This window comes from Scyliorhinus torazame, chromosome 24 (genome assembly GCF_047496885.1).
Source record: "Scyliorhinus torazame isolate Kashiwa2021f chromosome 24, sScyTor2.1, whole genome shotgun sequence".
NCBI classification, from domain to species: domain Eukaryota; kingdom Metazoa; phylum Chordata; class Chondrichthyes; order Carcharhiniformes; family Scyliorhinidae; genus Scyliorhinus; species Scyliorhinus torazame.
This window is the reverse complement of record NC_092730.1, coordinates 13,043,206-13,068,801: the sequence shown is the minus strand read 5'-3', so window position 1 is coordinate 13,068,801 and position 25,596 is coordinate 13,043,206. Positions and strand designations below refer to the sequence as shown.

The following is a 25,596-nucleotide window of genomic DNA, read 5'->3' as shown; positions in this document are numbered from 1 at the left end:
GCATCATGGTGGTGCAGTGGGTTAGCACTGCTGCCTCACGGCGCTGAGGACCCGGGTTCGATCCCGGCCCCGGGTCACTGTCCGTGTGCAGTTTGCACATTCTCCCCGTGACTGCGTGGGTCTCACCCCCCCACCCACAACCCAAAAAGATGTACAGGGTAGGTGGATTGGCCACGCTAAATTGCCCCTTAATTGTAAAAAAAATGAATTACATACACTAAATTTTTTATTTAAAAAAAATATTAATAAGTAAAAGGATAAAGAGACGCTGTTTGGGATGGGCATCTTTAACCACACATTCCTTCAAACTATTCTTTCAGGTCAAGGTTTCGGATTTCCAAGTCTGTAATGGTTTTCACTGGAGATTCATTCAGGTCTCAGAAATATACAAGGGGGAGGGAGAGAGAGGGGGGAGGGAGAGAGAGGGGGGAGGGAGAGAGAGGGGGGAGGGAGAGAGAGGGGGAGGGAGAGAGAGGGGGGAGGGAGAGAGAGGGGGGAGGGAGAGAGAGGGGGGAGGGAGAGAGAGGGGGGAGGGAGAGAGAGGGGGGAGGGAGAGAGAGGGGGAGGGAGAGAGAGGGGGAGGGAGAGAGAGGGGGAGGGAGAGAGAGGGGGGAGGGAGAGAGAGGGGGAGGGAGAGAGAGGGGGAGGGAGAGAGAGGGGGGAGGGAGAGAGAGGGGGGAGGGAGAGAGAGGGGGGAGGGAGAGAGAGGGGGGAGGGAGAGAGAGGGGGGAGGGAGAGAGAGGGGGGAGGGAGAGAGAGGGGGGAGGGAGAGAGAGGGGGGAGGGAGAGAGAGGGGGGAGGGAGAGAGAGGGGGGAGGGAGAGAGAGGGGGGAGGGAGAGAGAGGGGGGAGGGAGAGAGAGGGGGGAGGGAGAGAGAGGGGGGAGGGAGAGAGAGGGGGGAGGGAGAGAGAGGGGGGAGGGAGAGAGAGGGGGAGGGAGAGAGAGGGGGAGGGAGAGAGAGGGGGAGGGAGAGAGAGGGGGAGGGAGAGAGAGGGGGAGGGAGAGAGAGGGGGAGGGAGGGGGGAAAGAAAGAGAGGGGGAAAGAAAGAGAGGGGGGAAAGAAAGAGAGGGGGGAAAGAAAGAGAGGGGGGAAAGAAAGAGAGGGGGGAAAGAAAGAGAGGGGGGAAAGAAAGAGAGGGGGGAAAGAAAGAGAGGGGGGAAAGAAAGAGAGGGGGGAAAGAAAGAGAGGGGGGAAAGAAAGAGAGGGGGGAAAGAAAGAGAGGGGGGAAAGAAAGAGAGGGGGGAAAGAAAGAGAGGGGGGAAAGAAAGAGAGGGGGGAAAGAAAGAGAGGGGGGAAAGAAAGAGAGGGGGGAAGAAAGAGAGGGGGGAAAGAAAGAGAGGGGGGAAAGAAAGAGAGGGGGGAAAGAAAGAGAGGGGGGAAAGAAAGAGAGGGGGGAAAGAAAGAGAGGGGGGAAAGAAAGAGAGGGGGGAAAGAAAGAGAGGGGGGAAAGAAAGAGAGGGGGGAAAGAAAGAGAGGGGGGAAAGAAAGAGAGGGGAAGAGAGGGGGAAAGAAAGAGAGGGGGGAAAGAAAGAGAGGGGGGAAAGAAAGAGAGGGGGGAAAGAAAGAGAGGGGGGAAAGAAAGAGAGGGGGGAAAGAAAGAGAGGGGGGAAAGAAAGAGAGGGGGGAAAGAAAGAGAGGGGGGAAAGAAAGAGAGGGGGGAGAGAAAGAGAGGGGGGAGAGAAAGAGAGGGGGGAGAGAAAGAGAGGGGGGAGAGAAAGAGAGGGGGGAGAGAAAGAGAGGGGGAGAGAAGAGAGGGGGGAGAGAAAGAGAGGGGGGAGAGAGAGAGGGGGGAGAGAGAGAGGGGGGAGGGAGAGAGGGGGGAGGGAGAGAGGGGGGAGGGAGAGAGGGGGAGGGAGAGAGGGGGCAGGGAGAGAGGGGGGAGGGAGAGAGGGGGGAGGGAGAGAGGGGGGAGGGAGAGAGGGGGGAGGGAGAGAGGGGGGAGGGAGAGAGGGGGGAGGGAGAGAGGGGGAGGGAGAGAGGGGGAGGGAGAGAGGGGGAGGGAGAGAGGGGGAGGGAGAGAGGGGGAGGGAGAGAGGGGGAGGGAGAGAGGGGGGAGGGGCGGGGGAGGGGCGGGGGAGGGGCGGGGAGGGGCGGGGGGAGGGGCGGGGGGAGGGGCGGGGGGAGGGGCGGGGGGAGGGGCGGGGGGAGGGGCGGGGGGAGGGGCGGGGGGAGGGGCGGGGGGAGGGGCGGGGGGAGGGGCGGGGGGAGGGGCGGGGGGAGGGGCGGGGGGAGGGGCGGGGGGAGGGGCGGGGGGAGGGGCGGGGGGAGGGGCGGGGGGAGGGGCGGGGGGAGGGGCGGGGGGAGGGGCGGGGGGAGGGGCGGGGGAGGGGCGGGGGGAGGGGCGGGGGGAGGGGCGGGGGGAGGGGCGGGGGGAGGGGCGGGGGGAGGGGCGGGGGGAGGGGCGGGGGGAGGGGCGGGGGGAGGGGCGGGGGGAGGGGCGGGGGGAGGGGCGGGGGGAGGGGCGGGGGGAGGGGCGGGGGGAGGGGCGGGGGGAGGGGCGGGGGGAGGGGCGGGGGGAGGGGCGGGGGGAGGGGCGGGGGGAGGGGCGGGGGGAGGGGCGGGGGGAGGGGCGGGGGGAGGGGCGGGGGGAGGGGCGGGGGGAGGGGCGGGGGGAGGGGCGGGGGGAGGGGCGGGGGGAGGGGCGGGGGGAGGGGCGGGGGGAGGGGCGGGGGGAGGGGCGGGGGGAGGGGCGGGGGGAGGGGCGGGGGGAGGGGCGGGGGGAGGGGCGGGGGGAGGGGCGGGGGGAGGGGCGGGGGAGGGGCGGGGGAGGGGGCGGGGGAGGGGGCGGGGGCGGGGGAGGGGGCGGGGGAGGGGGCGGGGGAGGGGGCGGGGGCGGGGGCGGGGGCGGGGGAGGGGGCGGGGGCGGGGGAGGGGGCGGGGGAGGGGGCGGGGAGGGGGCGGGGAGGGGGCGGGGGAGGGGGCGGGGGAGGGGGCGGGGAGGGGGCGGGGAGGGGGCGGGGAGGGGGCGGGGAGGGGGCGGGGAGGGGGCGGGGAGGGGGCGGGGAGGGGGCGGGGAGGGGGCGGGGAGGGGGCGGGGAGGGGGCGGGGAGGGGGCGGGGAGGGGGCGGGGAGGGGGCGGGGAGGGGGCGGGGGGAGAGAGAGGGGGGAGAGAGAGAAAAGAGAGAAAGAAAGAAAAGGAGAAAGGAGAAAAAAGAGAGAGAGAGAGAGCGTGTCGTTGTCTCTCAGAGACCAGGCCTCCAACTCTGCTTTCCTTCGGTCTTTGGAAATCATCCCACTCAGGCAGTATCCAATCACCATCTGTTACCGGGCAGAATTTGGCCTACTGGCCAATCTATTGGCCGCTGGCCAACCGAACCGAGTCCCACCCCCATCTCTCAGATACCACAATGTCCGCGTTCTGCTCAACTTAAAGACACATGTCCATTAAGTATCCATGGTAGCCTTGTGGATAGCACAATTGCTTCACAGCTCCAGGGTCCCAGGTTCGATTCCGGCTTGGGTCACTGTCTGTGCGGAGTCTGCATCCCCGTGTGTGCGTGGGTTTCCTCCGGAGCTCCGGTTTCCTCCCACAGTCCAAAGATGTGCAGGTTAGGTGGATTGGCCATGCTAAATTGCCCTTAGTGTCCAAAATTGCCCTTAGTGTTGGGTGGGGTTACTGGGTGATGGGGATAGGGTGGCGGTGTTGACCTTGGGTAGGGTGCTCTTTCCAAGAGCCGGTGCAGACTCGATGGGCCGAATGGCCTCCTTCTGCACTGTAAATTCTATGAAAATGATGATGGCAAAAAATAAATGAAGGGTGAATAAAGGAAACAGGAGGAAGGACCCGTACATACCTCCCCTCCCTAAACGGAATGATTCGCCGGGGTACGACATTTCATTAGGAGGTAAGCAAGACGTAAATCACAGTGACCTCTCCATCCATCCCCATTAGACCAGCTCCCTTCCCAATCTCTACCTTGGTATAGTCAGTCCTTAAGCCCGTGACAAAGTATCCACAATCACATCACCCTTTCCGTGGACACTGAACTGCTGTAATGATTCTTACACAATAATCTTGCGTTCCAGGTTTTAAGCTTTCGTATAATCCCAAGCGGATTATGGTCCGTATCAACTGAGCTCTGTTTGTCATGTCGCATATGTAGTTCAAAGTGCTGAAGGGCCAGTAGCACTGCCCCTACCCCGGTCACTGGCGGCTGTGGCCATTTGTTGGGAGGGGGAGGGGGGGGGGGAAACATTTTATTTGAGGCATCTTCAAATAAACACACAACAAAGAAGAAAAACCACAAAAATAAACGCGGCAACGGCAAACAATCAAGACGACCTTACACACACCCGCTATCCTGCCCCCCCCCCCCCCCCCCTTCAACTCTTCCCACTGCCACCCCGGTGCCCGCTCCACCCTTTTCAACATTTTTCCTTCAAAAAACAGGCGTGCTCTGGGAAGTATCTGCACCTGAAGTGAACGGCAATGGGTTTACTGATGGCGGCTGCAACACGTTACTTTTAGAAAAGTCAAATTCGCTTTCTTCTTCTGATAGATCTGGGAGTTCAGGTCCATTGTACCCTGAAGGTGGCTGCGCAGGTCGATAGAGTGGTCAAGAAGGCATACAGCATGCTTGCCTTCATCGGACGGGGTATTGAGTACAAGAGTCGGCAGGTCATGTTACAGTTGTATAGGACTTTGGTTAGGCCACATTTGGAATACTGCGTGCAGTTCTGGTCGCCACATTACCAGAAGGATGTGGATGCTTTAGAGAGGGTGCAGAGGAGGTTCACCAGGATGTTGCCTGGTATGGAGGGTGCTAGCTACGAAGAAAGGTTGAGTAGATTAGGGTTGTTTTCGTTGGAAAGACGGAGGTTGAGGGGGTACCTGATTGAGGTCTACAAAATTATGAGGGGTATATACAGGGTGGATAGCAACAAGCTTTTTCCAAGAGTGGGGGTGTCAATTACAAGGGGTCACGATTTCAAGGTGAGGGGGGGGGGGAAGTTTAAGGGAGATGTGCGTGGAAAGTTTTTTTACGCAGAGGGTGGTGGGTGCCTGGAACGCTTTGCCAGCGGAGGTGGTAGAGGCGGGCACGATAGCATCATTCAAGATGCATCTAGACAAATATATGAACGGGCGGGGAATAGGGGGAAGTAGATCCTTGGAAAATAGGCGACAGATTTAGATAAAGGATCTGGATCGGCGCAGGCTGGGAGGGCCGAAGGGCCTGTTCCTGTGCTGTGATTTTCTTTGTTCTTGTTCTTTGTTCTTCCCCAGCTCTGGAAGAATTACTTCCCATCTGTTCAAGATCAGTAAGTGAGAGGTCTATTTGGAATCAGTAGTTTATCGTTTCTTCACAATCAGAACCCCAATCGAATTCAGAACTCTCGTCTGTATTCAAACTTTGCAACACACAGGTGTGGGTCTTCATTTTTGGCATGTTAATTCACATCCCACTTCCTCTTTCACATATTTGTTCAGTTTTCTCCTCTAAGGATGACACAGCTGTCTATCTCAACTACTTCCCCAGTATCAGCATTGCACTGTATAATGTTACGGGCCGGGGTTTAGAGAACCCCAAAGTGTATCATGGAATTCACCTGACCCACAACTTTTACTAGATTGTGGTTATGGGGAGCACACGGGCCTACCTTACAGGTGTGATGCAACAGAGAGTTAAAGTACTTTAAAATTAAAACAATGTTTATTAATGAAACCAGTTAACACTTAATAAACACAGTAAATCCACTAAAGGAGCTTCAGATATTTGGGGGTCCAGGTGGCCAGGAGCTGGGGGGCCCTGCATAGGCTTAACTTTACAAGGCTGGTGGAGCAAATGGAGGAGGAGTTCAAGAGGTGGGACACGTTGCCGCTGTTCTTGGCGGGTAGGGTGCAGTCAATCAAAATGACGGTGCTCCCAAGGTTTTTGTTCCTGTTCCAGTGCCTCCCCGTGTTTATCCCGAAGGCTTTTTTCAGGCGGGTTAACAGGAGTATAATGGGGTTTGTGTGGGCGCGAGGGACTCCGAGGGTGAGAAGGATGTTCCTGGAGCGGAGTAGAGATAGGGGGTGGCTGGCGCTGCCCAACCTCTGTGGGTACTACTGGGCCGCCATTGCGACAATGGTGCGCAAGTGGGTGATGGAGGGGGAGGGGGCTGCATGCAAGAGGCTGGAGACGGCGTCCTGTGTGGGTACGAGTCTGGGGGCGCTGGCAACGGCGCCGCTGCCGCTCCCTCCAAGGAGGTATACCACAAGCCCGGTGGTGGTGGCGGCCCTCAAAATTTGGGGGCTGTGGAGGCGGCATAGGGGGGGATGTTGGGGCCTCGGCGTGGACCCCATTAGGGGGGAACCACCGGTTCGCCCCAGGAAGAGCAGGTGGAGGGTTTTCGGGGTGGCACAGGGCAGGGATACGAAAGTTGGGGGACCCGTTTGTGGACGGGAAGTTCGCGAGCTCGGGTGAGCTGGAGGAGAAATACGGGCTCCCCCCCGGGGAACACCTTCAGGTACTTACAGGTAAGGGCGTTTGCCAGACGGCAGGTGGTGGAATTCCTGCGGCTACTGCCACACACAGTACAGGACAGGGTGCTCTCGGGGGGGTGGGTGGGATTGGGGAAGATCCCGGAAACTTACCAGGTGATGCAGGAGGAGGAGGAGGCCTCGGTGGTGGAGTTGAAAGGTAAGTGGGAGGAGGAGTTGGGAGAGGAGATCGAAGAGGGGACGTGGGCAGATGCCCTAGGGAGGGTGAATTCTTCCTCTTTGTGCGCGAGGCTCAGCCTCATACAGTTTAAGGTGCTGCACAGGGCACACATGACCGGGACAAGGATGAGCTGGTTTTTTGGGGGTGAGGACAGGTGTGTTAGGTGCTCAGGGAGCCCAGCAAATCACACCCATATGTTCTGGGCATGCCCAGCGCTGGAGGAATTTTGGAAGGGCGTAGCGAGGACGGTGTCGAGGGTGGTAGGATCCAGGGTCAGACCGGGCTGGGGGCTCGCAATATTTGGGGTGGCAGAGGAGCCGGGAGTGCAGGAAGGCGAAAGAGGCTGGAATTCTGGCCTTTGCGTCCCTGGTAGCCCTGCGAAGGATTCTCCTTCAGTGGAAAGATACGAGGCCCCCAAGCGTGGAATCCTGGATCAGCGATATGGCAGGGTTCATTAAATTGGAGAGGGTGAAATTCGCCTTGAGAGGGTCAGTACAAGGGTTCTTTAGGCAGTGGCAACCGTTCTTAGACTTTCTGGCAGAACGATAGACATTGGTCAATGGCAGCAGCAGCTCGGGGGGTTACTTTATTTTTGTTTATGTTATTTACACTGGAAGGTCTGAGGGGGTGTATATACTTGTGTTAAGTCGGGGGAGGGGGGTGGTTGGGGGGTTGCTTTTTTTAGATTGTGTTTTGTACTTAACCCTGTTGGGTTCTTTTTTCTTTCTCCTTTTGTTATTGATATTTTATGAAACCCTTTAATAAAAATTATTTTTTAAAAAAAATAAACACAGTAAACATCTGAACGACTATCAACACAAATAAATCCCCCAAAGAATACAGTACTCTACAAGTAACTCTTAATCTTTCCTTGCAACATCCACAAGACAAAAAGAACCCAGTTGCCACTTTGAAATCACCAAATGAACATTCTATACCTTGCAGAGATTCATACACATCTGGCTGTGACTGCAGCGTCTCCAAATCTAAAACAAAACTGAACACACCTGTAGCTGTGAACCCAAAGCGAAAGTAAAAGCAGACAGACAGCCCAGCTCCACCCACACTCTGACATCACTGATAAACACCCATTTCTTAAAGGTACTCTCACATGACAATAATCTAATCATTTGTTTCAACGGGCTGGGAGATACCAGCAAGTGACCAAGGGCTGCTCCAAGAGCTTCACATTCCTAGACGTGCACATCACCAACAATCTGTCCTGGTTCACCCATGTCGGTGCTACCGCCAAGAAAGCACAACACCGCCTATACCTCCTCGGGAAACTAAGGAAATTCGGCATGTCCACATTGACTCTTACCAACCTTTACAGATGCACCATAGAAAGCATCCTATCGGGCTGCATCACAGCCTGGGTATGGCAACTGCTCGGCCCAAGACCGCAAGAAACTTCAGAGAGTCGTGAACACAGCCCAGTCCATCACACGAACCCGCCTCCCATCCACTGACTCTGTCCATACCTCCCGCTGCCTTGGGAAAGCGGGCAGCGTAATCAAGGACCCCTCCCACCCGGCTTACTCACTCTTCCAACTTCTTCCATCGGGCAGGAGATACAAAAGTCTGAGAACGCGCACAAACAAACTCAAAAACAGCTTCTTCCCCGCTGTCACCAGACTCCTAAACGACCCTCTTATGAACTGACCCCATTAACACTACACCCCTGTATGCTTCACCCGATGCCGGTGTCTATGTAGTTACATTGTGGACCTTGTGTTGCACTATTGTGTATTTTCTTTTCTTTCCATGTACTAGATGATCTGTTTGAGCTGCTCGCAGAAGGATACTTTTCACTGTACTGCGGTACATGCGACAATAAACAAATCCAAATCCAATACAGTATCAATGTTCTGTTCCCTCCAGCCACACACAGCAGCAGACTGGGGCGGTGAGCAAACGTTACTACCTTTAGAACTGAGCCGACAGTCAAGAATCCGGCCCCTCGAGCGCGGACGTGCGCGCCCTACAGCTCCCCAACCCCGAACGTTAACGTCGCACTCACCCAGTCAGACCCACTCACCGACTCCAAAGAAAAGCGGGCAGGTGACAATGGCACGGCCGAGGCCAGTGCAGGGCACCAGCATTGGCAGCATACACGCCCGGAACACCAGCTCTTCAGTCAGGGGAGCCACCACCTGATTCCTCATCCACCGCATGTCCGCCAGACACTGCACCCAGAACTGTGGCGCTGGGAAAGAGACAACAGGATTACCAACGCTCGATCTCTCAGACGGCAGCCGGACGAACTCGTATCCCTTATCGGAATCTTCCACATTACTGTTCCCCGAGCGAGTGACGATCCTAGAAGCAATAGGCAGGAGCTTTCCCTAAAATATTCATTCCCGGGATGTGGGTAGCACTGAGAAAAGGTGACATTTAATGTCCATGGCCAGTGGCCCTCCAGAAGGTGGTGATGAACTGCCTTTGTCTTTCATTGCTAGAGAGATGGAGTTCAAGACTAGTGAGGTTATGCTGCAATTGTATAAGGTGTTGGTGAGGCCGCATCTGGAGTATTGTGTTCAGTTTTGGTCTCCTTACTTGAGAAAGGACGTACTGGCACTGGAGGGTGTGCAGAGGAGATTCACTAGGTTGATCCCAGAGTTGAGGGGATTAGATTATGACGAGAGGTTGAGTAGATTGGGACTGTACTCATTGGAGTTTAGAAGGATGCGGGGGGATCTTATTGAGACATATAAAATTATGAAGGGAATAGATAGGATAGATGCGGGCAGGTTGTTTCCACTGGTCGGGGAAAGCAGAACTAGGGGCCATAGCCTCAAAATAAGGGGAGGTAGATTTAGGACGGAGTGTAGGAGGAACTTCTTCACCCAAAGGGTTGTGAATCTCTGGAATTCCTTGCCCAGTGAAGCAGTTGAGGCTCCTTCATTAAACGTTTTTAAGAAAAAGATAGATGCCTTTCTAAAGAATAAAGGGATTCGGGGATATGGTGTACGGGCCGGAGAGTGGAGCTGAGTCCACAAAGATCAGCCATGATCGCATTAAATGACGGAGCAGGCTCGAGGGGCCAGATGGCCTACTCCTGTTCCTAGTTCTTATGTTCTTCTTATGCCTTCTTGAATGGGTGCAGATCGGGTGGTGAAGACATCCCCAGTACTATTAGGTCGGGGGGCCCTCATATTTTGACCTGGCGACGATGCGGGAGAGTCAGATCATATTTCCGAATCGAGATGGTGTAATTTTCGAGGGGAACTCGAAAGTGGGGTTGGAGCTGGTGGCATCTGCTGCCCTTGTCCTTCAAGATGTGGAGGTGCCGGCGTTGGGACTGGGGTGGGCACAGTAAGAAGTCTTACAGCATCAGGTTAAAGTCCAACCGGTTTGTTTCGAATCACTAGCTTTCGGAGCACAGCTCCTTCCTCAGGTGATGAAGGAGCTGCGCTCCGAAAGCTAATGATTCGAAACAAACCTGCTGGGCTTTAACCTTGTCCTTCAAGGTGGTATGAGATGTGGGTTGAGGACCGGGAGGGAGCCTTGGCGAGTTGCTCTAGCGCATCCTGCAAATGGTGCACACTGCTGCCACAGAATCCCTACAGTGTAGGAGGGTATTCAACCCATCGAGTCTGCACCGACCCTCTGAAAGAGCACCGTACTTAAGCCCACTCCTCTCCCACCCTATCCTCGTAGCCACACCAAACCTGCCAGGAGGGAAGGGAGCGAGGGTTTAAGTGAATGGGGTGCCTAAACAGACCTGGACCTGGACGGATGGATGACCTGCTGCAAAGTGTACGGTTACATATCCTAGCTACTGAGAAACAGGGACACATCTGTACTACGGAGGAAGTTACAGAGCGGAGCACTGGCTCTAGAAGACAGCTGGCTCAGGGCAAAGAACGAAGGAAAGTCGATTGTCCACCCTTGAAAGAAGGCACCAGACAGGACACCACCCCCAAAAAAAAAAATCAACTTGCATTTGTACCACACCCTCAGCATGTCCCAAAGCGCTTTAACAGTCAATGAGGCACTTCTGAAGCGTGGTCACCGCTGTGATGTAGGAAACGCAGCCGTTAATTTACACAGAGCGAGAACGCGCAAGCAGCAATGTGATTAGGTGTTGGTGGAGATTTTAGGCGTTTTGTGGAAGGTTGCACTTTTAACGGCAAAAGCAGATACAGGATGGGACTAACTGAAGGCAAATCCGGGACTGGGGGGGAAATGTTCTTCACTCAGAGCCATTAGCAACGTGGATGGGGATTGGTGTCCCTGGAGTGGAGGGGCAATCCCAGGAATCTCCAAAGTCGGACAACACAGGAGACCACCATCCAGCTCAGAGCGGCAGCTGCCTGCCGCTCCCCGGCCCTTTGCTCCGTGCGTGCTCTAATTTAGGGGATGCTCGAATTCTACAAGTACACCCTCCCCCCAGCACCTCTGCGCTCTGGGGTGAAAGGGGACGCAGATTTAACAGTCCCCCGCACCCCCCTCCAGTAATGAGTGGAGGCCCACAACCCAAGGCATTTTTAAGGTCGATAAGCTTTGAGGCGAAGGTAGGTTCGAGGTGAAGCAGCCAGGTTGGTGAATCATTTACATAATACTTTATCCTGAGTGTTTAAAGAGCTTCTTTCACTATAATAATAATCTTTATTGTCACAAGTAGGCTTACATTAACACTGCAATGAAGTTACTGTGAAAATCCCCTCGTCGCCACATTCTGGCGCCTGTTCGGGTACACGGGGGGGGCGGGGGGGGGGGGGAATTCAGAATGTCCAAATTACCTAACAAGCACGTCTTTCGGGACTTGTGGGAGGAAACCGGATCACCCGGAAGAAACCCACGCAGACACCGGGGGGGGGGGGGGGGGGGGAGAGAAACGTGCAGACTCCGCACAGACAGTGACCCAAAATCGAACCCGGGACCCTTGGCGGCGTCTACAATACACCCCAGTCCCCCGCGGTACCCACAGGGCAGGGGTGATCTCAATCGTGCCGGCAGACACCGCTTGTTCCCCCTTTCCAGGAAACACCCGGCCACGAACGCAGCCACGGAAGAGGGGCAGACGGTTGTGCGGGGATTGGAAAAGAACGACTAAAGTTGCAAATTAAAATTTACAGAGCTACGGGGGAGGAAGTGGCACGCAAGTGAGTTGCTCTTCCAGAGGGCCAGCGTGGGCGCAAAGTGGTCGAAGGCCTTCCTTCTGCGCTGTAGCCATTCTATTTCTCTTACGCCATCTTCTATGTCCGACCCACTAGTCCTCAACAAAGGAATGCAATGTCTTGGGTCTCTGTTAAGGCACCTTTGAATCGTCAGTGTAGGTTTTAGCCACACCACAGGTCCTGGTACGTTAGGAGGGGAAAGATTCAAAAAGGCTCTACTGTCAGATGTACGGCATTTGGACGAGATTATATACAGATACTCCCCAGACACCCCCATATCTGCTTTTACCTGCGGTTCAGGCAGGCATTCGGCAAACCCCACGCCACCACTCAAAGCTCAGCAACCGCAGAATGCTGGCTAACTGTGCTCCAAACCAAATCCGCTGTCCTTACAGTGGCACAAGCTCCTACAATCCCTTCTCAGCCAGCCACTCAAAGGCCCGGGCTCACCTAGAAACGTCTTCATCCCTTTGAACAAATCCCATGGATAGTCCATGACCAGCTGAATCAGCGGCCCGAGAAACAGCACCTGCCGGGCAGAGAGAAACGCTTTTAATTCGACATGAATTCCACACGCACCTCAGCCACTCCCTCTGCACGTCCCACAGTCTCAGCACGCCTCACCCTCCCGCCACCTCCCGAAATCCTTATCAGATCGATGAGCGAATCTCCTACCTGGGTGGCTCCTCATTTTGGACGCCCTCACGAGTGGAAACATCTTCTCTGCGTCAACCCGCTCAAAAAACCTTCTCAAAAGACTCCTTCAAGGTCACCCCCCCCGCCCCCTCAAGCCTTCTCTTTTCTTGAGAAAGGATATTCGGTCTCCCTCGACAGGTAGAACCTCTTGTCATGTGAGTGTCCCTTGAAGGAAGGTTTAGTCTCTCACCATGCGACGTGTAGGCAATTTTAAAAAAAGATTTCGGTTTCAGTTTGGTCTGTAGAAGTGTTTTTCTCTCGTTTTCATTTTCAAAGCTGTTCCAGTAAACAGCCCATTGGTTGTGGCTAACTGCCTTGGTAACTTTAAAGATATAGTTGTTTTCCGGAAGGCGTTTTGAATCTGCTGGTCGGAACTGGATCAGAATCTCAGGGAAAGGACCAGTCTCATTCAAGGGAGAATACAGAGTGTTGGACCACGGTCTTGAGAAGGGGTTTTGGTTTAATTGGATTTTGTTATTGAATTGGAACAGTTAAGGGGCAATTCATTAAGTGTTATACCTGGGTGGTGTCCTTATGTTGGTAATTGATTTAAAAAATTGTTGCTGTGTACATATATATTTATAGATAGATATGTTAACTACATTCTTAGAATAAACTTTGCTTTGATTAAAGTGACTGGGAAGTCTGATGAATCACACTTGCAGTGAAGGCTTATGTGCTCAACCCAGCCAAATTCAACATAAAGGTTGTAGGGCAGCACAGTGGTTAGCACTGTGGCTTCACAGCGCCAGGGTCCCAGGTTCGATTCCCGGCTTGGGTCACTGTCTGCGCGGAGTCTGCACGTTCTCCCCATGTCTGCGTGGGTTTCCTCCGGGCGCTCCGGTTTCCTCCCACAAGTCCCGAAAGACGTGCGGGTTAGGTGGATTGGCCGCGCTAAATTGCCCTTCGTGCCCCAAAAAAAGGTGAGGAGGGGTTATTGGGTTACGGGGATAGGGTGGAAGTGAGGGCTTAAGCGGGTCGGTGCAGACTCGACGGGCCGAATGGCCTCCTTCTGCACTGTATGTTCTATGTTTTAAAGGTCAGGTGAACTTCGTAATACACTTTGGAGTTTCTCAGCCCTGGCCCATGACACCTCTCAATTTGCACCTTTCAGTTCCTCGATGGCCTTGCTTTAATATGGAGTTTAGAAACGTACACATTATCCCGACAAACGTTCTACGCAAGTTTAACATTGCTACATAAGTGCGTGGAACTGTTTTAGTTCCTGGCTTTGCAGAAAAGCTTGCCAACCTGCATCCCCAGAGCGCCATTCTGAAAGGTACTTCCTCCTCCTGTGCACTCACCATGGTCAACAGGAGCGGAAGGCAGGCAGCGGCAATGATCCCCTCCAAGTGAACGCCCATTAGCATCAGCAGCGATGGACCTGTCTAATCAAAACATGCAAGAAGTCAGGCCCACTGGTCTTGTCCGGTGTACACAAAGCCCCGCGGCTCCAACTGATGCCACGTCATTCCCTGGAGCCATAGATGTTGGCAGCACGGAAACAGGCCCTTCGGCCCAGCTTGTCCATGCCGCCCAGTTTCTATCACTAAGCTAGCCCCACTTGCCCGCATTTGGCCCATATCCCTCTATACCCACCCTGCCCACGTAGCTGTCCAACTGCTTTTCAAAAGACAAAATTGTACCCACCTCTACCACTGCCTCTGGTAGCCCGTTCCAGACGCTCACCGCCCTCTGTGTGGAGAAATTTCCCCTCTGGTCTCTTTTGTATCTCTCCCCTCTCACCTTAAACCTCTGCCCTCTAGTTCTAGACTCCTCTACCTTTGGGAAAAGATCTACCTTATCGATGCCCCTCATTATTTTATAGACCTCTATAAGATCACCCCTAAGCCTCCTATGCTCCAGGGAAAAAAGTCCCAGCCTATTCAGCCTCGCCTTACAACTCAGACCATCAAGTCCTGGTAGCATCCTCGTGAATCTCTTCTGCACTCTTTCTAGTTTAACAATATCCTTCCTAGAATAGGGTGACCAGAACTGAACACAGTATTCCATGTGTGGTCTTACCAATGTCTTGTACAACTTCAACAAGACGTCCCAACTCCTCTATTCAATATTCTGACCAATAAAACCGAGCATTCTGAATGCCTTCTTCACCGCCCTGTCCACCTGCGACTCCACCTTCAAGGAGCTGTGAACCTGTACCCCTAGATCTCTTTGTTCTGTAACTCTCCCCAACGCCCTACCATTAACTGAGTAGGTCCTGCCCTGATTTGATCTGCCAAAATGCATCACCTCACATTTATGCAAATTAAACTCTAACCCAGTGTTCAAAACCAGCCTCGCCTTGTCCAGCTCAGGGACGTACCGAAACACAGTTCTCGGGCCGGATCCCTCAGCTCTGCACTTCAGCACGAACGCCACAGTGCCGACATTAGCATTGCAATAAAACAGCTGGGCATGCACATTTGATCAGTGAAACCTAGCCATCCATTAAACTGGAGAGCATGTCTGGAGAGGTACAGTGGTCAGCACTGCTGCCTTACAGCGCCAGTTCAATTCTGACCTCGGGTGATCGTCGGTGCGGAGTCTGCACGTTCTCCCCCCCGCCCCCCGTGTCTGCGTGGGTTTCCTCCGGGTGCTCCGGTTTCCTCCCACAAGTCCAAAGATGTGCAGGTTAGGCAGATTGGCCGCGCTACATTGCCCCTTTGTGGGCCAAAAGGTTAGGTGGGGTTACTGGGTTACGAGGCTTGGGCCGAGGTAGGGGGCTCTTTTGGAGGGTCGGTACAGACTCAAGTGGTTCGAATGGCCTCCTTCTGCACTGTAGAACTGTAAGACAGGACTGGGAACTGGGTAAAGTACAATTCTGAGATAAAAAGCACAACATTTAGCAAAAAAAGAGGGGCTTAATTCAAGGAGGTTTTCTCCTGGACCATTACTGGTGCCAAGTCACAGAATTGATTCCAACTAGGCAGGATAAAGCGACTGGAATAGCACAAATGGAGGTTAACTGTTTATGACAGCGACATTAATACCCTGTTAGCTTGGTCACCTTGGAATCCAAATATTGGATTGTTAAAATCTGGATTGTTGGCGCACCTTGATAATAATTTGGATTTAAGCAGTAAGGGAATCGAGCTTTATGGGGGGGGGGGGGCGCGAAAGGCTGGAAGGAGGAGGTGAGGATTATCATACTGATCAGTCGTGATCCCATTGAATGACGGAGCTGACTCGATGGGCCGAATGGCCAACTTCTGCTCCAATGGATTATGGTCTCAACAGCGAACTGGTGTACTTAAGGTTAACCTGTTCCACTTACACTCCCATAGAATTTATAGAATCATAGAATTGACAGTGCAGAAGGAGGCCATTCGGCCCATCGAGTCTGCACCGGCTCTTGGAAAGAGCACCCTACCCAAGGTCAACACCTCCACCCCATCCCTATAACCCAGTAACCCCACCCAACACCAAGGGCAATTTTGGCCACTAAGGGCAATTTATCATGGCCAGTCCACCTAACCTGCACATCTTTGGACTGTGGGAGGAAACCGGAGCACCCGGAGGAAACCCACGCACACACGGGGAGGATGTGCAGACTCCGCACAGACAGTGACCCGAGCCGGAATCGAACCTGGGACCCTGGAGCTGTGAAGCAATTGTGCTAACCACAATGCTGCCATGCTGCCCTAAATGGGAAGTAGCAGTGTCCACATTGGCAACTTGTAGCTCGCGAGAGCGGGAGAACGGAAACGGTCCAACGTCGATGCAGAGGACCCGCAAAACCGCTCATTGAAAATCAGCGATTCAAATTCAACAGCTGAAATGTCAATTCCAGGGCCGCCGGGTCAGGTGTCTTCAGGCGCTCGACTCATGTGGGTAATTCTACAGGACGCGCATTTGTATAGTGCTTCTCAGCGTGCCCTCAGTTACAAAATGGCCTCCAAAACCTCTCTATCACTCCCTGACTGATGTCCTTTTTCACACCCATCACCGTGACCTGTACCCAACTGATCAACCGGCTTCATCACACACAAGGCGCCAACGCCGCCCGCTTCTGTGAGTTTACTCAACCTCGTCAGGGAAAACGCCTGCCTATTTCAAAAAGTGTGTTACATTTCACCAGCGCCGCTGCCTCACAGCTCCAGGGTTCGATTCCCGGTCTTGGGCGACTGTCTGTGCGGAGTCTGCACGTTCTCCCCCGTGTCTGCGTGGGTTTCCTCCGGGTGCCCCCGCAGTCCAAAGATGTGCAGGTTAGGGTGGATTGGCCCCTTAATGTCCAAAAGGTCAGATGGGGTTACGGGGATAGGGTGGAGGCGCGGGCTTAAGTAAGAATGCTCTTTCCAAGGGCCGGTGCAGACTCGATGGGCCGAATGGCCTCCTTCTGCTTTGAAAATTCTATGGTCACCTCTTGTCTTCCGAGGTCATGTGACTTGCTCAAATGGGTCACTTTCAATTTGCCGCTGCCAATGAGTGACTGGAGGGAGGTACGACTAAAGCTGAACTTAAATCGCCTTATTACTGCGGACGGCGTTAGTTTCCAGCTGCTTCCCAGGAGTCTCATCAAACAGGGTTTACCGCTTGAGACTTTAGAAATAATCGAAAGTTTGGTCAAAAAGTGTTGAAGGCAGAATCTTAATGGAGGGGAGCGAGGCAGATAGTTTGAATGAAGGAATACCAAAGTTTAAGGGAAAAGTAAATGACTGCGGATGTTGGAATCTGAAACAAAACAGAAAATACTGTGCAATCTCAGGTCTGACAGCCTCTGTGGAGAGAGATGAGAGCTAACGCTTCGAGCGAGGTAATGCATTTTGGAAGGTAGGGAATATACAGTGAATGGTAGAACCCTCAAGAGTATTGAAAGTCAGAGAGATCTAGGTGTACAGGTCCACAGGTCACTGAAAGGGGCAACACAGGTGGAGAAGGTAGTCAAGAAGGCATACGGCATGCTTGCCTTCATTGGCATTGAGTATAAAAATTGGCAAGTCTTGTTACAGCTGTAGAGAACCTTAGTTAGGCCACACTTGGAGTACAGTGTTCAATTCTGGTCGCCACACTGCCAGAAGGACGTGGAGGCTTTAGAGAGGGTGCAGAAGAGATTCATCAGGATGTTGCCTGGTATGGAGAGCATTAGCAATGAGGAGCGGTTGAATAAACTCGGTTTGTTCTCACTGGAATGACGGAGGTTGAGGGGCGACCTGATAGGGGTCGAAAAAATTATGAGGGGCACAGAGTGGATAGTCAGAGGCTTTTCCCCAGGGTCGAGGGGTCAATTATTAGGGGGCATAGGTTTAAGGTGCGAGGGGCAAGGTTTAGAGGAGATGTACGAGGCAAGTTTTTTTACACAGAGGGTAGTGGGTGCCTGGAACTCGCTACCGGAGGAGGTGGTGGAAGCAGGGACGATAGTGACGTTTAAGGGGCATCTTGACAAATACATGAATAGGATGGGAATAGAGGGATACGGACCCAGGAAGTGTAGAAGATTTTAGTTTAGACGGGCAGCATGGTCGGCGCTGGCTTGGAGGGCCGAAGGGCCTGTAACTGTGCTGTACTTTTTTTGTTCTTTGTTCTTTGAGTCTGGATGACTCTTTGTCAGAGTTTAAGGCCCTGGCGGCTGACGGCGTGAGCATAGAAAGCAGAAGGAGGCCATTCGGCCTATCGCATCGAGTCTGCACCGACCCACTTAAGCCCTCACTTCCACTCTATCCCCGTAACCCAATAACCCCTCCTCACCTTTTTGGTCACTAAGGGCAATTTATCACGGCCAATCCATCTAACCTGCACGTCTTTGGACTGTGGGAGGAAACCGGAGCACCCGGAGGAAACCCACGCAGACACGGGGGAGAACGTGCAGACTCCGCACAGGCAGTGACCCAGCGGGGAATCGAACCCGGGACCCTGGCGCTGTGAAGCCACAGTGCTAACCACTTGTGCCACCGTGGCTGTCAATAACGCAGGGACGGAAATCAGGTACGCTCAAGAGACCAGAATTGGTGGCGTATTAATAGGAATCGACTCCACCAGGAAAAATACCCCCCCCCCCCCATCCCCATCACAGTAACCTGGTGCTGCAGGGTGGCCCCACAGTGGTTGACAAACGTACTGACGTACCTTGAAACCCGTGTATTGTCGCCACGTCCAAAGCCATAATGGGGATAGCATCGAGACGATCAGGACGCTGGTGAATCGCCGTTTAATCACAGTGGGATGATCCCTGTTACACACACAACAAAACGAGCAATTCTTTCAGTCAGAAGATATTTGTGTGGAGCACTTGATATTGGAGACGCATTGTAATTAGTCAACAACATGATCTCTCAAGTCCCATCTCAAAGGTGGGGTGGGGAGGCAGGGAAGTAGCACAACATCTTTGTTATGCTCTAGGTGTGGCCTAAGCGGCTTCCTGGTGGTGCACTTGACAACGGAAGGTTCAGACGTGGAGATAACTTCAACACGTTTATTAAAATATTTACACTTCTATTACTCGGGTTCGACACTACTGCTAATCCTACTATAGCTACCCAGACTGACTAACCAGTTGCTGCAATCCACGTGGTGGGTGTAATATTGAATCAACCCTGTGTCTGTCCTCACTGACTGTCTCCACTGGAAAGAGGCAGATCATGTGTGTGGTGTCCTTTATATATGGGTTGGTGTAATGCCCTCCTGTGGTCATGTCACCTCTGTGTGTATCGTGAATGTCCATTGGTCGTGTCCTATCTAACTGATCTATTGGTTGAGTGTGTGTGTGTGTGAGATGTCTCTGGTGCTCCCTCTAGTGTCTAGCTAGCCTACATGTATTTACATTGATGCACATCACCACAGGGGCCTCCAACAGTGCAGCATTCCCTCAGTACTGCGCTATAGGGGGTACCTGCGAACCTCCAATCAGGCAGTCTCTCTCTCTGTGCCTCTGGGGAATGATGACCACCATGCTCTGCCCCATTGGAGGAAGGAGGTGGTTGCGTCCTCAGAACTGAAGAAAACGAAGCCCTGTCCAGGACTGTGGGTCAGACACGCAGGCCGACAACACACGAGGCAGTGGAAGGGGCGACAAGAGGTGGAGGAGAATTGGGCGTTGAGGACCGTCGGCGCACAGGGTGGAAAATTCAACCCATGTCTTCAGGTTGTCCTTCCCAACTTCTTTTGACTGGAATATGGATTTGAAATGGATTCCAAACCTGCTAGTCAACCGCTCTCGTCTCCCAGTAGGGGGGCAGTTGGCTGAATGGCTGGTTTGTGAAGCAGAGCTACGTCAACAGCGTGGGTTCAATTCCCGTACCGGCTCAGGTTATTCACTCTGCCTTCTCCACCTTGCCCCACGCCCGAGATGTGGTGACCCTCAGGTTAGAACATCGAACATACAGTGCAGAAGGAGGCCATTCGGCCCAACGAGTCTGCACCAACCCATTTAAGCCCTCACTTCCACCCTATCCCCTAACCCAATAACCCCTCCTAACCGTTTTGGACACTAAGGGCAATTTATCATGGCCAATCCACCTAACCTGCTCGTCTTTGGACTGTGGGAGGAAACCGGAGCACCCGGAGGAAACCCACGCAGACACGGGGGAGAACGTGCAGACTCTGCACAGACAGTGACCCAGCGGGGAATCGAACCTGGGACCCTGGCGCCGTGAAGCCACAGTGCTATCCACTTGTGCTGCCCACCAGTCAGCTCTCTCTCAAAAGGGGAGAGCAGCGTATCGGGGACTTTAATTTCACCTCCATTCCCACACCCACACTGCAGTTTAAAGCAGTTGCTTTAAAGCGTCACCATCCCAGGGGAAGAGTTTGGAAGTACACACAACGCACCATTAATATTCACCAGACCCTACAGTCCTTACGGAGCACTTCCGGCTGCTTGAGGGGCACCGGGATAGTCTTGCCCTCCCCGATTAATATTTGTCCATTGCTGAAAAAGGACAAGCTGTGGGTCTCGCGCTCAACCAAACAGAATGATAACAAATGCCAAATCTCAAAGAGGGAACGCCGTCCGTATTTGTTTCCCTGGTGGAAAGACAGGGAGAGAAAATCAGTGTCCCAATTCTGGCCCAGCTGAAAAGATTGTGAGTGAAGATCCACGCACACACAGAGCATCGGGGAATTACAAGCAGCAAGCACCTGAACCCCACTGCGAAATCGACACCTTTATCGAAACAAGCATTTTTGATGACTACAATGAGAGAAGATTTTTAAAAAAAGACCGTGCAATGAGAAACTGGACACCCACTGCAGCTGGAGAGGTTTATTCCTGGACCTGGCAACCCATCTTTTATTCCCTGGAGACTCCCGAGGATTAGCAACTCAAAATCGAACAAGGTTCTTCGTTGGAGCCGAGATGAACCATTGTGGTTTGAGACAATTTATCGGGGACTTCGTCACTTCAGATGCAGCCGGTCCAGCATTTGGGCAACACGGAGGCACAGTGGTCGGCACTGCTGCCTCACAGCGCCAGGGACCCAGGTTTGATCCCAGCCTTGGGCGAATTGACTGTATGAAGCTTGCACGTTCTCCCCCCGTGTCTGTGTGAGTTTCCTCCGGGCGCTCCGGTTTCCTCCCACAGCCCAAAGGTGTGCAGGTTAGGTGGATCGGTCATGATAACTGCGCAGGTTTATGGGGATGGGGATAGGGAAGTGGGCCGAGGTAGAGGGCTCTTTCGTGTATCGGTGATGAACCGATGGGCCGAATGGCCTCCTTCTGCACTGTAGGGATTCGAAGAATAATTTTTGAGGCGCTGCTCCAACTTTCCATCACTTCACTTTTGGCAAAGGTAAATTGTAAATCAGGAGAGAAGTGGCAATTTGTGCACTGGTGATTGTTAACAATCTGATTGATTCATAGACATTGGTGTGGGGGGTCGAAACCCACAGGAACATTGGAAAGTTGGTGGCACAGATGCTGCTTGCTCAGCAGCATTGCAATCGGTGGGGCGACCCCCTCATTGGCAATGGAGTGGTCGAACCCCCCCCCCCCATTGGCAATGGAGTGGTCGAACCCCTCCCCCTCCATTGGCAATGGAGTGGTCGAACCCCCCCCCCCCCCCGCGGCAATAGGGAGGACGAACACCCCCCCCTCTCCGTTGCCAATTGCGGGACACCCACCTCTGTTGCCAATTGGGGGACCCCCTCCGTTAGCAATTGGGGGACCCCCTCCGTTGGCAATTGGGGGGACCCCCTCCGTTGGCAATTGGGGGGACCCCCTCCGTTGGCAATTGGGGGGACCCCCTCCGTTGGCAATTGGGGGGACCCCCTCCGTTGGCAATTGGGGGGACCCCCTCCGTTGGCAATTGGGGGGACCCCCACCGTTGGCAATTGGGGGGACCCCCTCCGTTGGCAATTGGGGGACCCCCTCCGTTGGCAATTGGGGGACCCCCTCCATTGGCAATTGGGGGGACCCCCTCCGTTAGCAATTGGGGGAACCCCTCCGTTAGCAATTGGGGGGACCCCTCTATTGACAATGGGGGGCCCCCCTCTATTGACAATGGGGAGCCCCCCCTCTATTGACAATGGGGGGACCCCTCTATTGACAATGGGGGGCCCCCCTCTATTGACAATGGGGGGGGCCCCCTCTATTGACAATGGGGGGCCCCCCTCTATTGACAATGGGGGGACCCCCTCTACTGACAATGGGGGGGGGACCCCCTCTATTGACAATGGGGGGGACCCCCTCTATTGACAATGGGGGGGACCCCCTCCATTGACAATTGGGGAACCCCCTCTATTGGCAATTGGGGGACCCCCTCTATTGGCAATTGGGGGACCCCCTCCATTGACAATTGGGGGACCCCCCTCTATTGGCAATTTGGGGACCCCTGCGGTGCCAATTGGGGGACCCCCTCCCGGGGCAGCAGCGTTGCCCCTGGCAACTGGCTCGCCCTCAGCGCTGCGGCAGCGTCGGCGTTACCTGGGCAACTGGCTCCTCCACACGTACAGGCTGCCAACGTAGCCGCAGGCCAGCAGCAGGCAGGAGACGACCGAGACGGAACAGAGCTCAGGGCCCCCGGCACCGCCGCCGTGGTCCGCCATCGTCGACATACCGACACTTCCGGCGCAGGCGGGGAGCGCCGGCTGGCCGCGGCACGGGGTTAGTGCGTCATCCGAGGCACGTCATCCGAGCCGCACTCATCCTAGACACGTCATCCCATTCATAAATTCACAACCCCCCCTCAGAGCGCGGGAAAGGCAACAGATACAGCCACTGGTCTGCAAGTCAATGGGATCAGGGGGGGGCGCGGTGTGGTAGGTGTAGAAGTGGGCAGCAGGTTAGCACAGTTGCTTCACAGCTCCAGGGTCCCCGGTTCGATTCCGGCTTGGGTCACTGTCTGTGCGGAGTCTGCACGTCCTCCCCGTGTCTGCGTGGGTTTCCTCCGGGTGCTCCGGTTTCCTCCCACAGTCCAAAGATGTGCCGGTTAGGTGGATTGGCCATGCTAAATTGCCCTTAGTGTCCAAAAAGGTTTGGTGGGGTTACGGGGATAGGATTACTAGCACGTATTTCAGCCTTCCCACGGGTGGTAATTCAGTGAAATCTACCTGTATACTTTGGAAGGGTCTCAGGCTTGGTTCCCTCCCACCCATAGAGTGTTTTCTAAGGGCTCCCTTATTGATTCTGAGACAGGACATGCATACCTGTTTGGCTACAGTGTACATGCCCTTGCACCCATATTTCCGTAGGATTATGTCACACATAGCCTGAATTCCCCAATGACTCCCTCAGTGTAAATTAGTCATTATTTCTCTCATTATTGGTTTGTTCAGCATTTCCCGGCCATCCGGCATCCGCCATCTTCCCTTTGAATCCTCCTCCACACCCCACTGTTTTAATTCTACTTTCTCTTTTTCCGTGAAATATGGTATCTCCTGGGGAGTATTTATGACTGGGGTCACATGGTGATGGGTTCGGGGCCGCTCCTTTTGCCATCTCATCTGCTAACTTATTACCTCTTATTTCCAACGAGCCTCCTCGTTGGTGTCCCTTCACATGTACTACTGCTATTTCCCTGGGGAGCATCAAGTTTGTTAGGGCTTGCTTTACCAATTCCTCATGGACCAGTTCTTTTCCTCGACTGTTTATCAATCCTCGTTCCTGCCATATCTTCCCAAATATATGTACTACTCCAAATGCATATTTTGAATCTGTATAGACGCTCCCATCATTGCCCTCTAGTTCTTTCAAATCCCGGCTTAATGCATATAATTCACAGGTCTGAGCCGACCAAGAGTTAGGTAGCCTGTCGGCTTCTATTACTCTATGTTCGCTGCCATCTACTACCGCGTACCCATTATGCTTTTTCCCCTGAATGACCCGGGACGACCCGTCTATAAATATACGTTTACTGGTGTGCAGCGGAATGTCTCTGAGACCAGGTCTAACCCTAGTTTGGTATTCTATGACGTCTGCGCATTCATGTTGCACCTCTGTTTGTTCATTGTTCTCGGTCCCTTGCCGCAGGAAAGTGGCGGGGTTAAGGGAAGAATCCACTGTGAGGCACAAATCGTCTCTTTCCATTAATACAGCCTCATATTTGAGGGTTCTAGAGTCCGTTAACCATCTCCCCGCCCTTTGATTAAGTATGGTGCGGATCTGGTGCGGGGTGCTGACCACCAAGGACCCACCCAAACGTCAGAGTCCTACTTTCTTCAACCATTATGGCCGTAGCCGCTATTGCTTGGATACATTCTGGCCACCCCCCGGGACCCTGGGTCTAATATTTTGGACAAGAAGGCAATTGGCTGCCTTTTATCCCCTAACTTTTGTGTCAGGACTCCTAACGCCGTTCCTTTATCTGCAGTGGCAAATAGGTGGAAGGGTTTCTCTAAGGAGGGTAAGGCCAAGACGGGAGCTGTCATGAGTGCCTTTTTCAGATCTTCCACCTGTTTAACCTCCTCGTCTGTCCATTTGAGGATATCTGGCTCTTCCTCTAGTAACTTTAGATACAGTCCCTTTGTTTTCTGAGCGTACATGTCTATCCAGAGTCTGCAATAGCCGATCAGTCCCAGTGATTTTCGGAGTTCTCTTTTCGTTTTGGGGGTTTTGATTGCCAGAATGCCTGCTATTCGCTCGGGACTAATCCTTTTTCCCGCACTTATCAGGTGCCCTAGATATTTTGCTTCCTTTTCTACGTATTGGAGCTTATTCCTTGATACCCGCAATCCCTGTTCTCCCAGAAAATTTAACAATTTGTTTGTGGTTCGTTCTACCTCTCCCTGGTTTTCTCCAGAGACCAACAAGTCGTCTACATATTGGAGTAGGGAACTTCCTTTTGTCACCCGGAATTGTTCCAGAACCTTTTCCAGTGCTTGTCCGAATAAGTTGGGAGATTCAGTAGACCCTTGCGGGAGGACCGTCCACCTGTATTGTTGTTTACGCCCTGTTTTCTGGTCTTCCCATTCGAAGGCGAATAGACCCCTACTATTTGGAGCTAAGGGACATGCCCAAAATGCATCTTTAAGTTCAATTACGCTGAAGAACTTGTGTTCATTGGGTACTTTACTTAAAATAGTGTATGGGTTAGGGATGACTGGATGTCGCACCTGAACTATTCTATTTATGGCTCTCAAATCCTGCGCTAATCGGTAAGTCCCACCTGACTTCTTTACGGGCAAGATCGGGATGTTATATATGGAGACATACAGGCTTCGATTAGTCCGGTTGATATCAATCTGTCTATCACGGGTTCTAATCCTTTCCTACCTTCCGCTGAAATTGGATATTGTCTCACACACACCGTCTCCCCTTTCTGTCTCAAAGTTATTTCAACAGGAGTTATTTTGAGTCCACCTCTGTTTTCAAACGTTGCCCAGACTTCTGGATTTATCTCTTTCTCTTGGTCTTCTGTTAAAGTGGCCATAGTGAGAACTAATTGTTCTTGTTCTCCCCTAATCTCCAGTCCTAATTTGATAATCAAGTCCCTTCCCAATAGGTTGTAGCTCAGACTGGGTACATACAAGAGTCGTTCCCTGATTTCCTCATTTTGTAATCGGAGGATTCTGGGTTCAAATATGGGGACCTCGAAACTCTCTCCTTTTATTCCCGAAACATTTAACTTTTTGTCCAATACCTCTGCCCCCTTTGGTTTGAAATTCAAAGATGATCTTGCCGCTCCGGTGTCCACTAGGAACACGGTATCTTCTCTATGGGGACCCACCTCTATGTTTAGCAAGGGTTCTCGGTGAATCTCCGA

General features: G+C 53.5%; 1 protein-coding gene across 4 annotated transcripts in view; it reads right to left on the bottom strand.

The window, feature by feature from the left end:
* The window catches only part of rce1a (Ras converting CAAX endopeptidase 1a), a 30,594-nt gene extending 8,131 nt beyond the window's left edge, over positions 1-22,463 (bottom strand). For 2 of the 4 annotated variants that reach the window (XM_072489372.1, XM_072489373.1), the window contains exons 1-5: positions 22,320-22,463; positions 18,528-18,630; positions 13,766-13,849; positions 12,216-12,294; positions 8,681-8,848 (exon numbers count right to left, since the gene is read on the bottom strand). In XM_072489372.1, the coding sequence (XP_072345473.1) occupies positions 8,681-8,848; positions 12,216-12,294; positions 13,766-13,849; positions 18,528-18,630; positions 22,320-22,450 (565 nt within the window). In that variant the 5' untranslated portion in view covers positions 22,451-22,463. The remainder of the gene's footprint in view (positions 1-8,680; positions 8,849-12,215; positions 12,295-13,765; positions 13,850-18,527; positions 18,631-22,319) is intronic. The other 2 variants (XM_072489375.1, XM_072489374.1) reach the window with 2 other exon arrangements.
* Between the last annotated feature and the right edge of the window lie 3,133 nt (positions 22,464-25,596).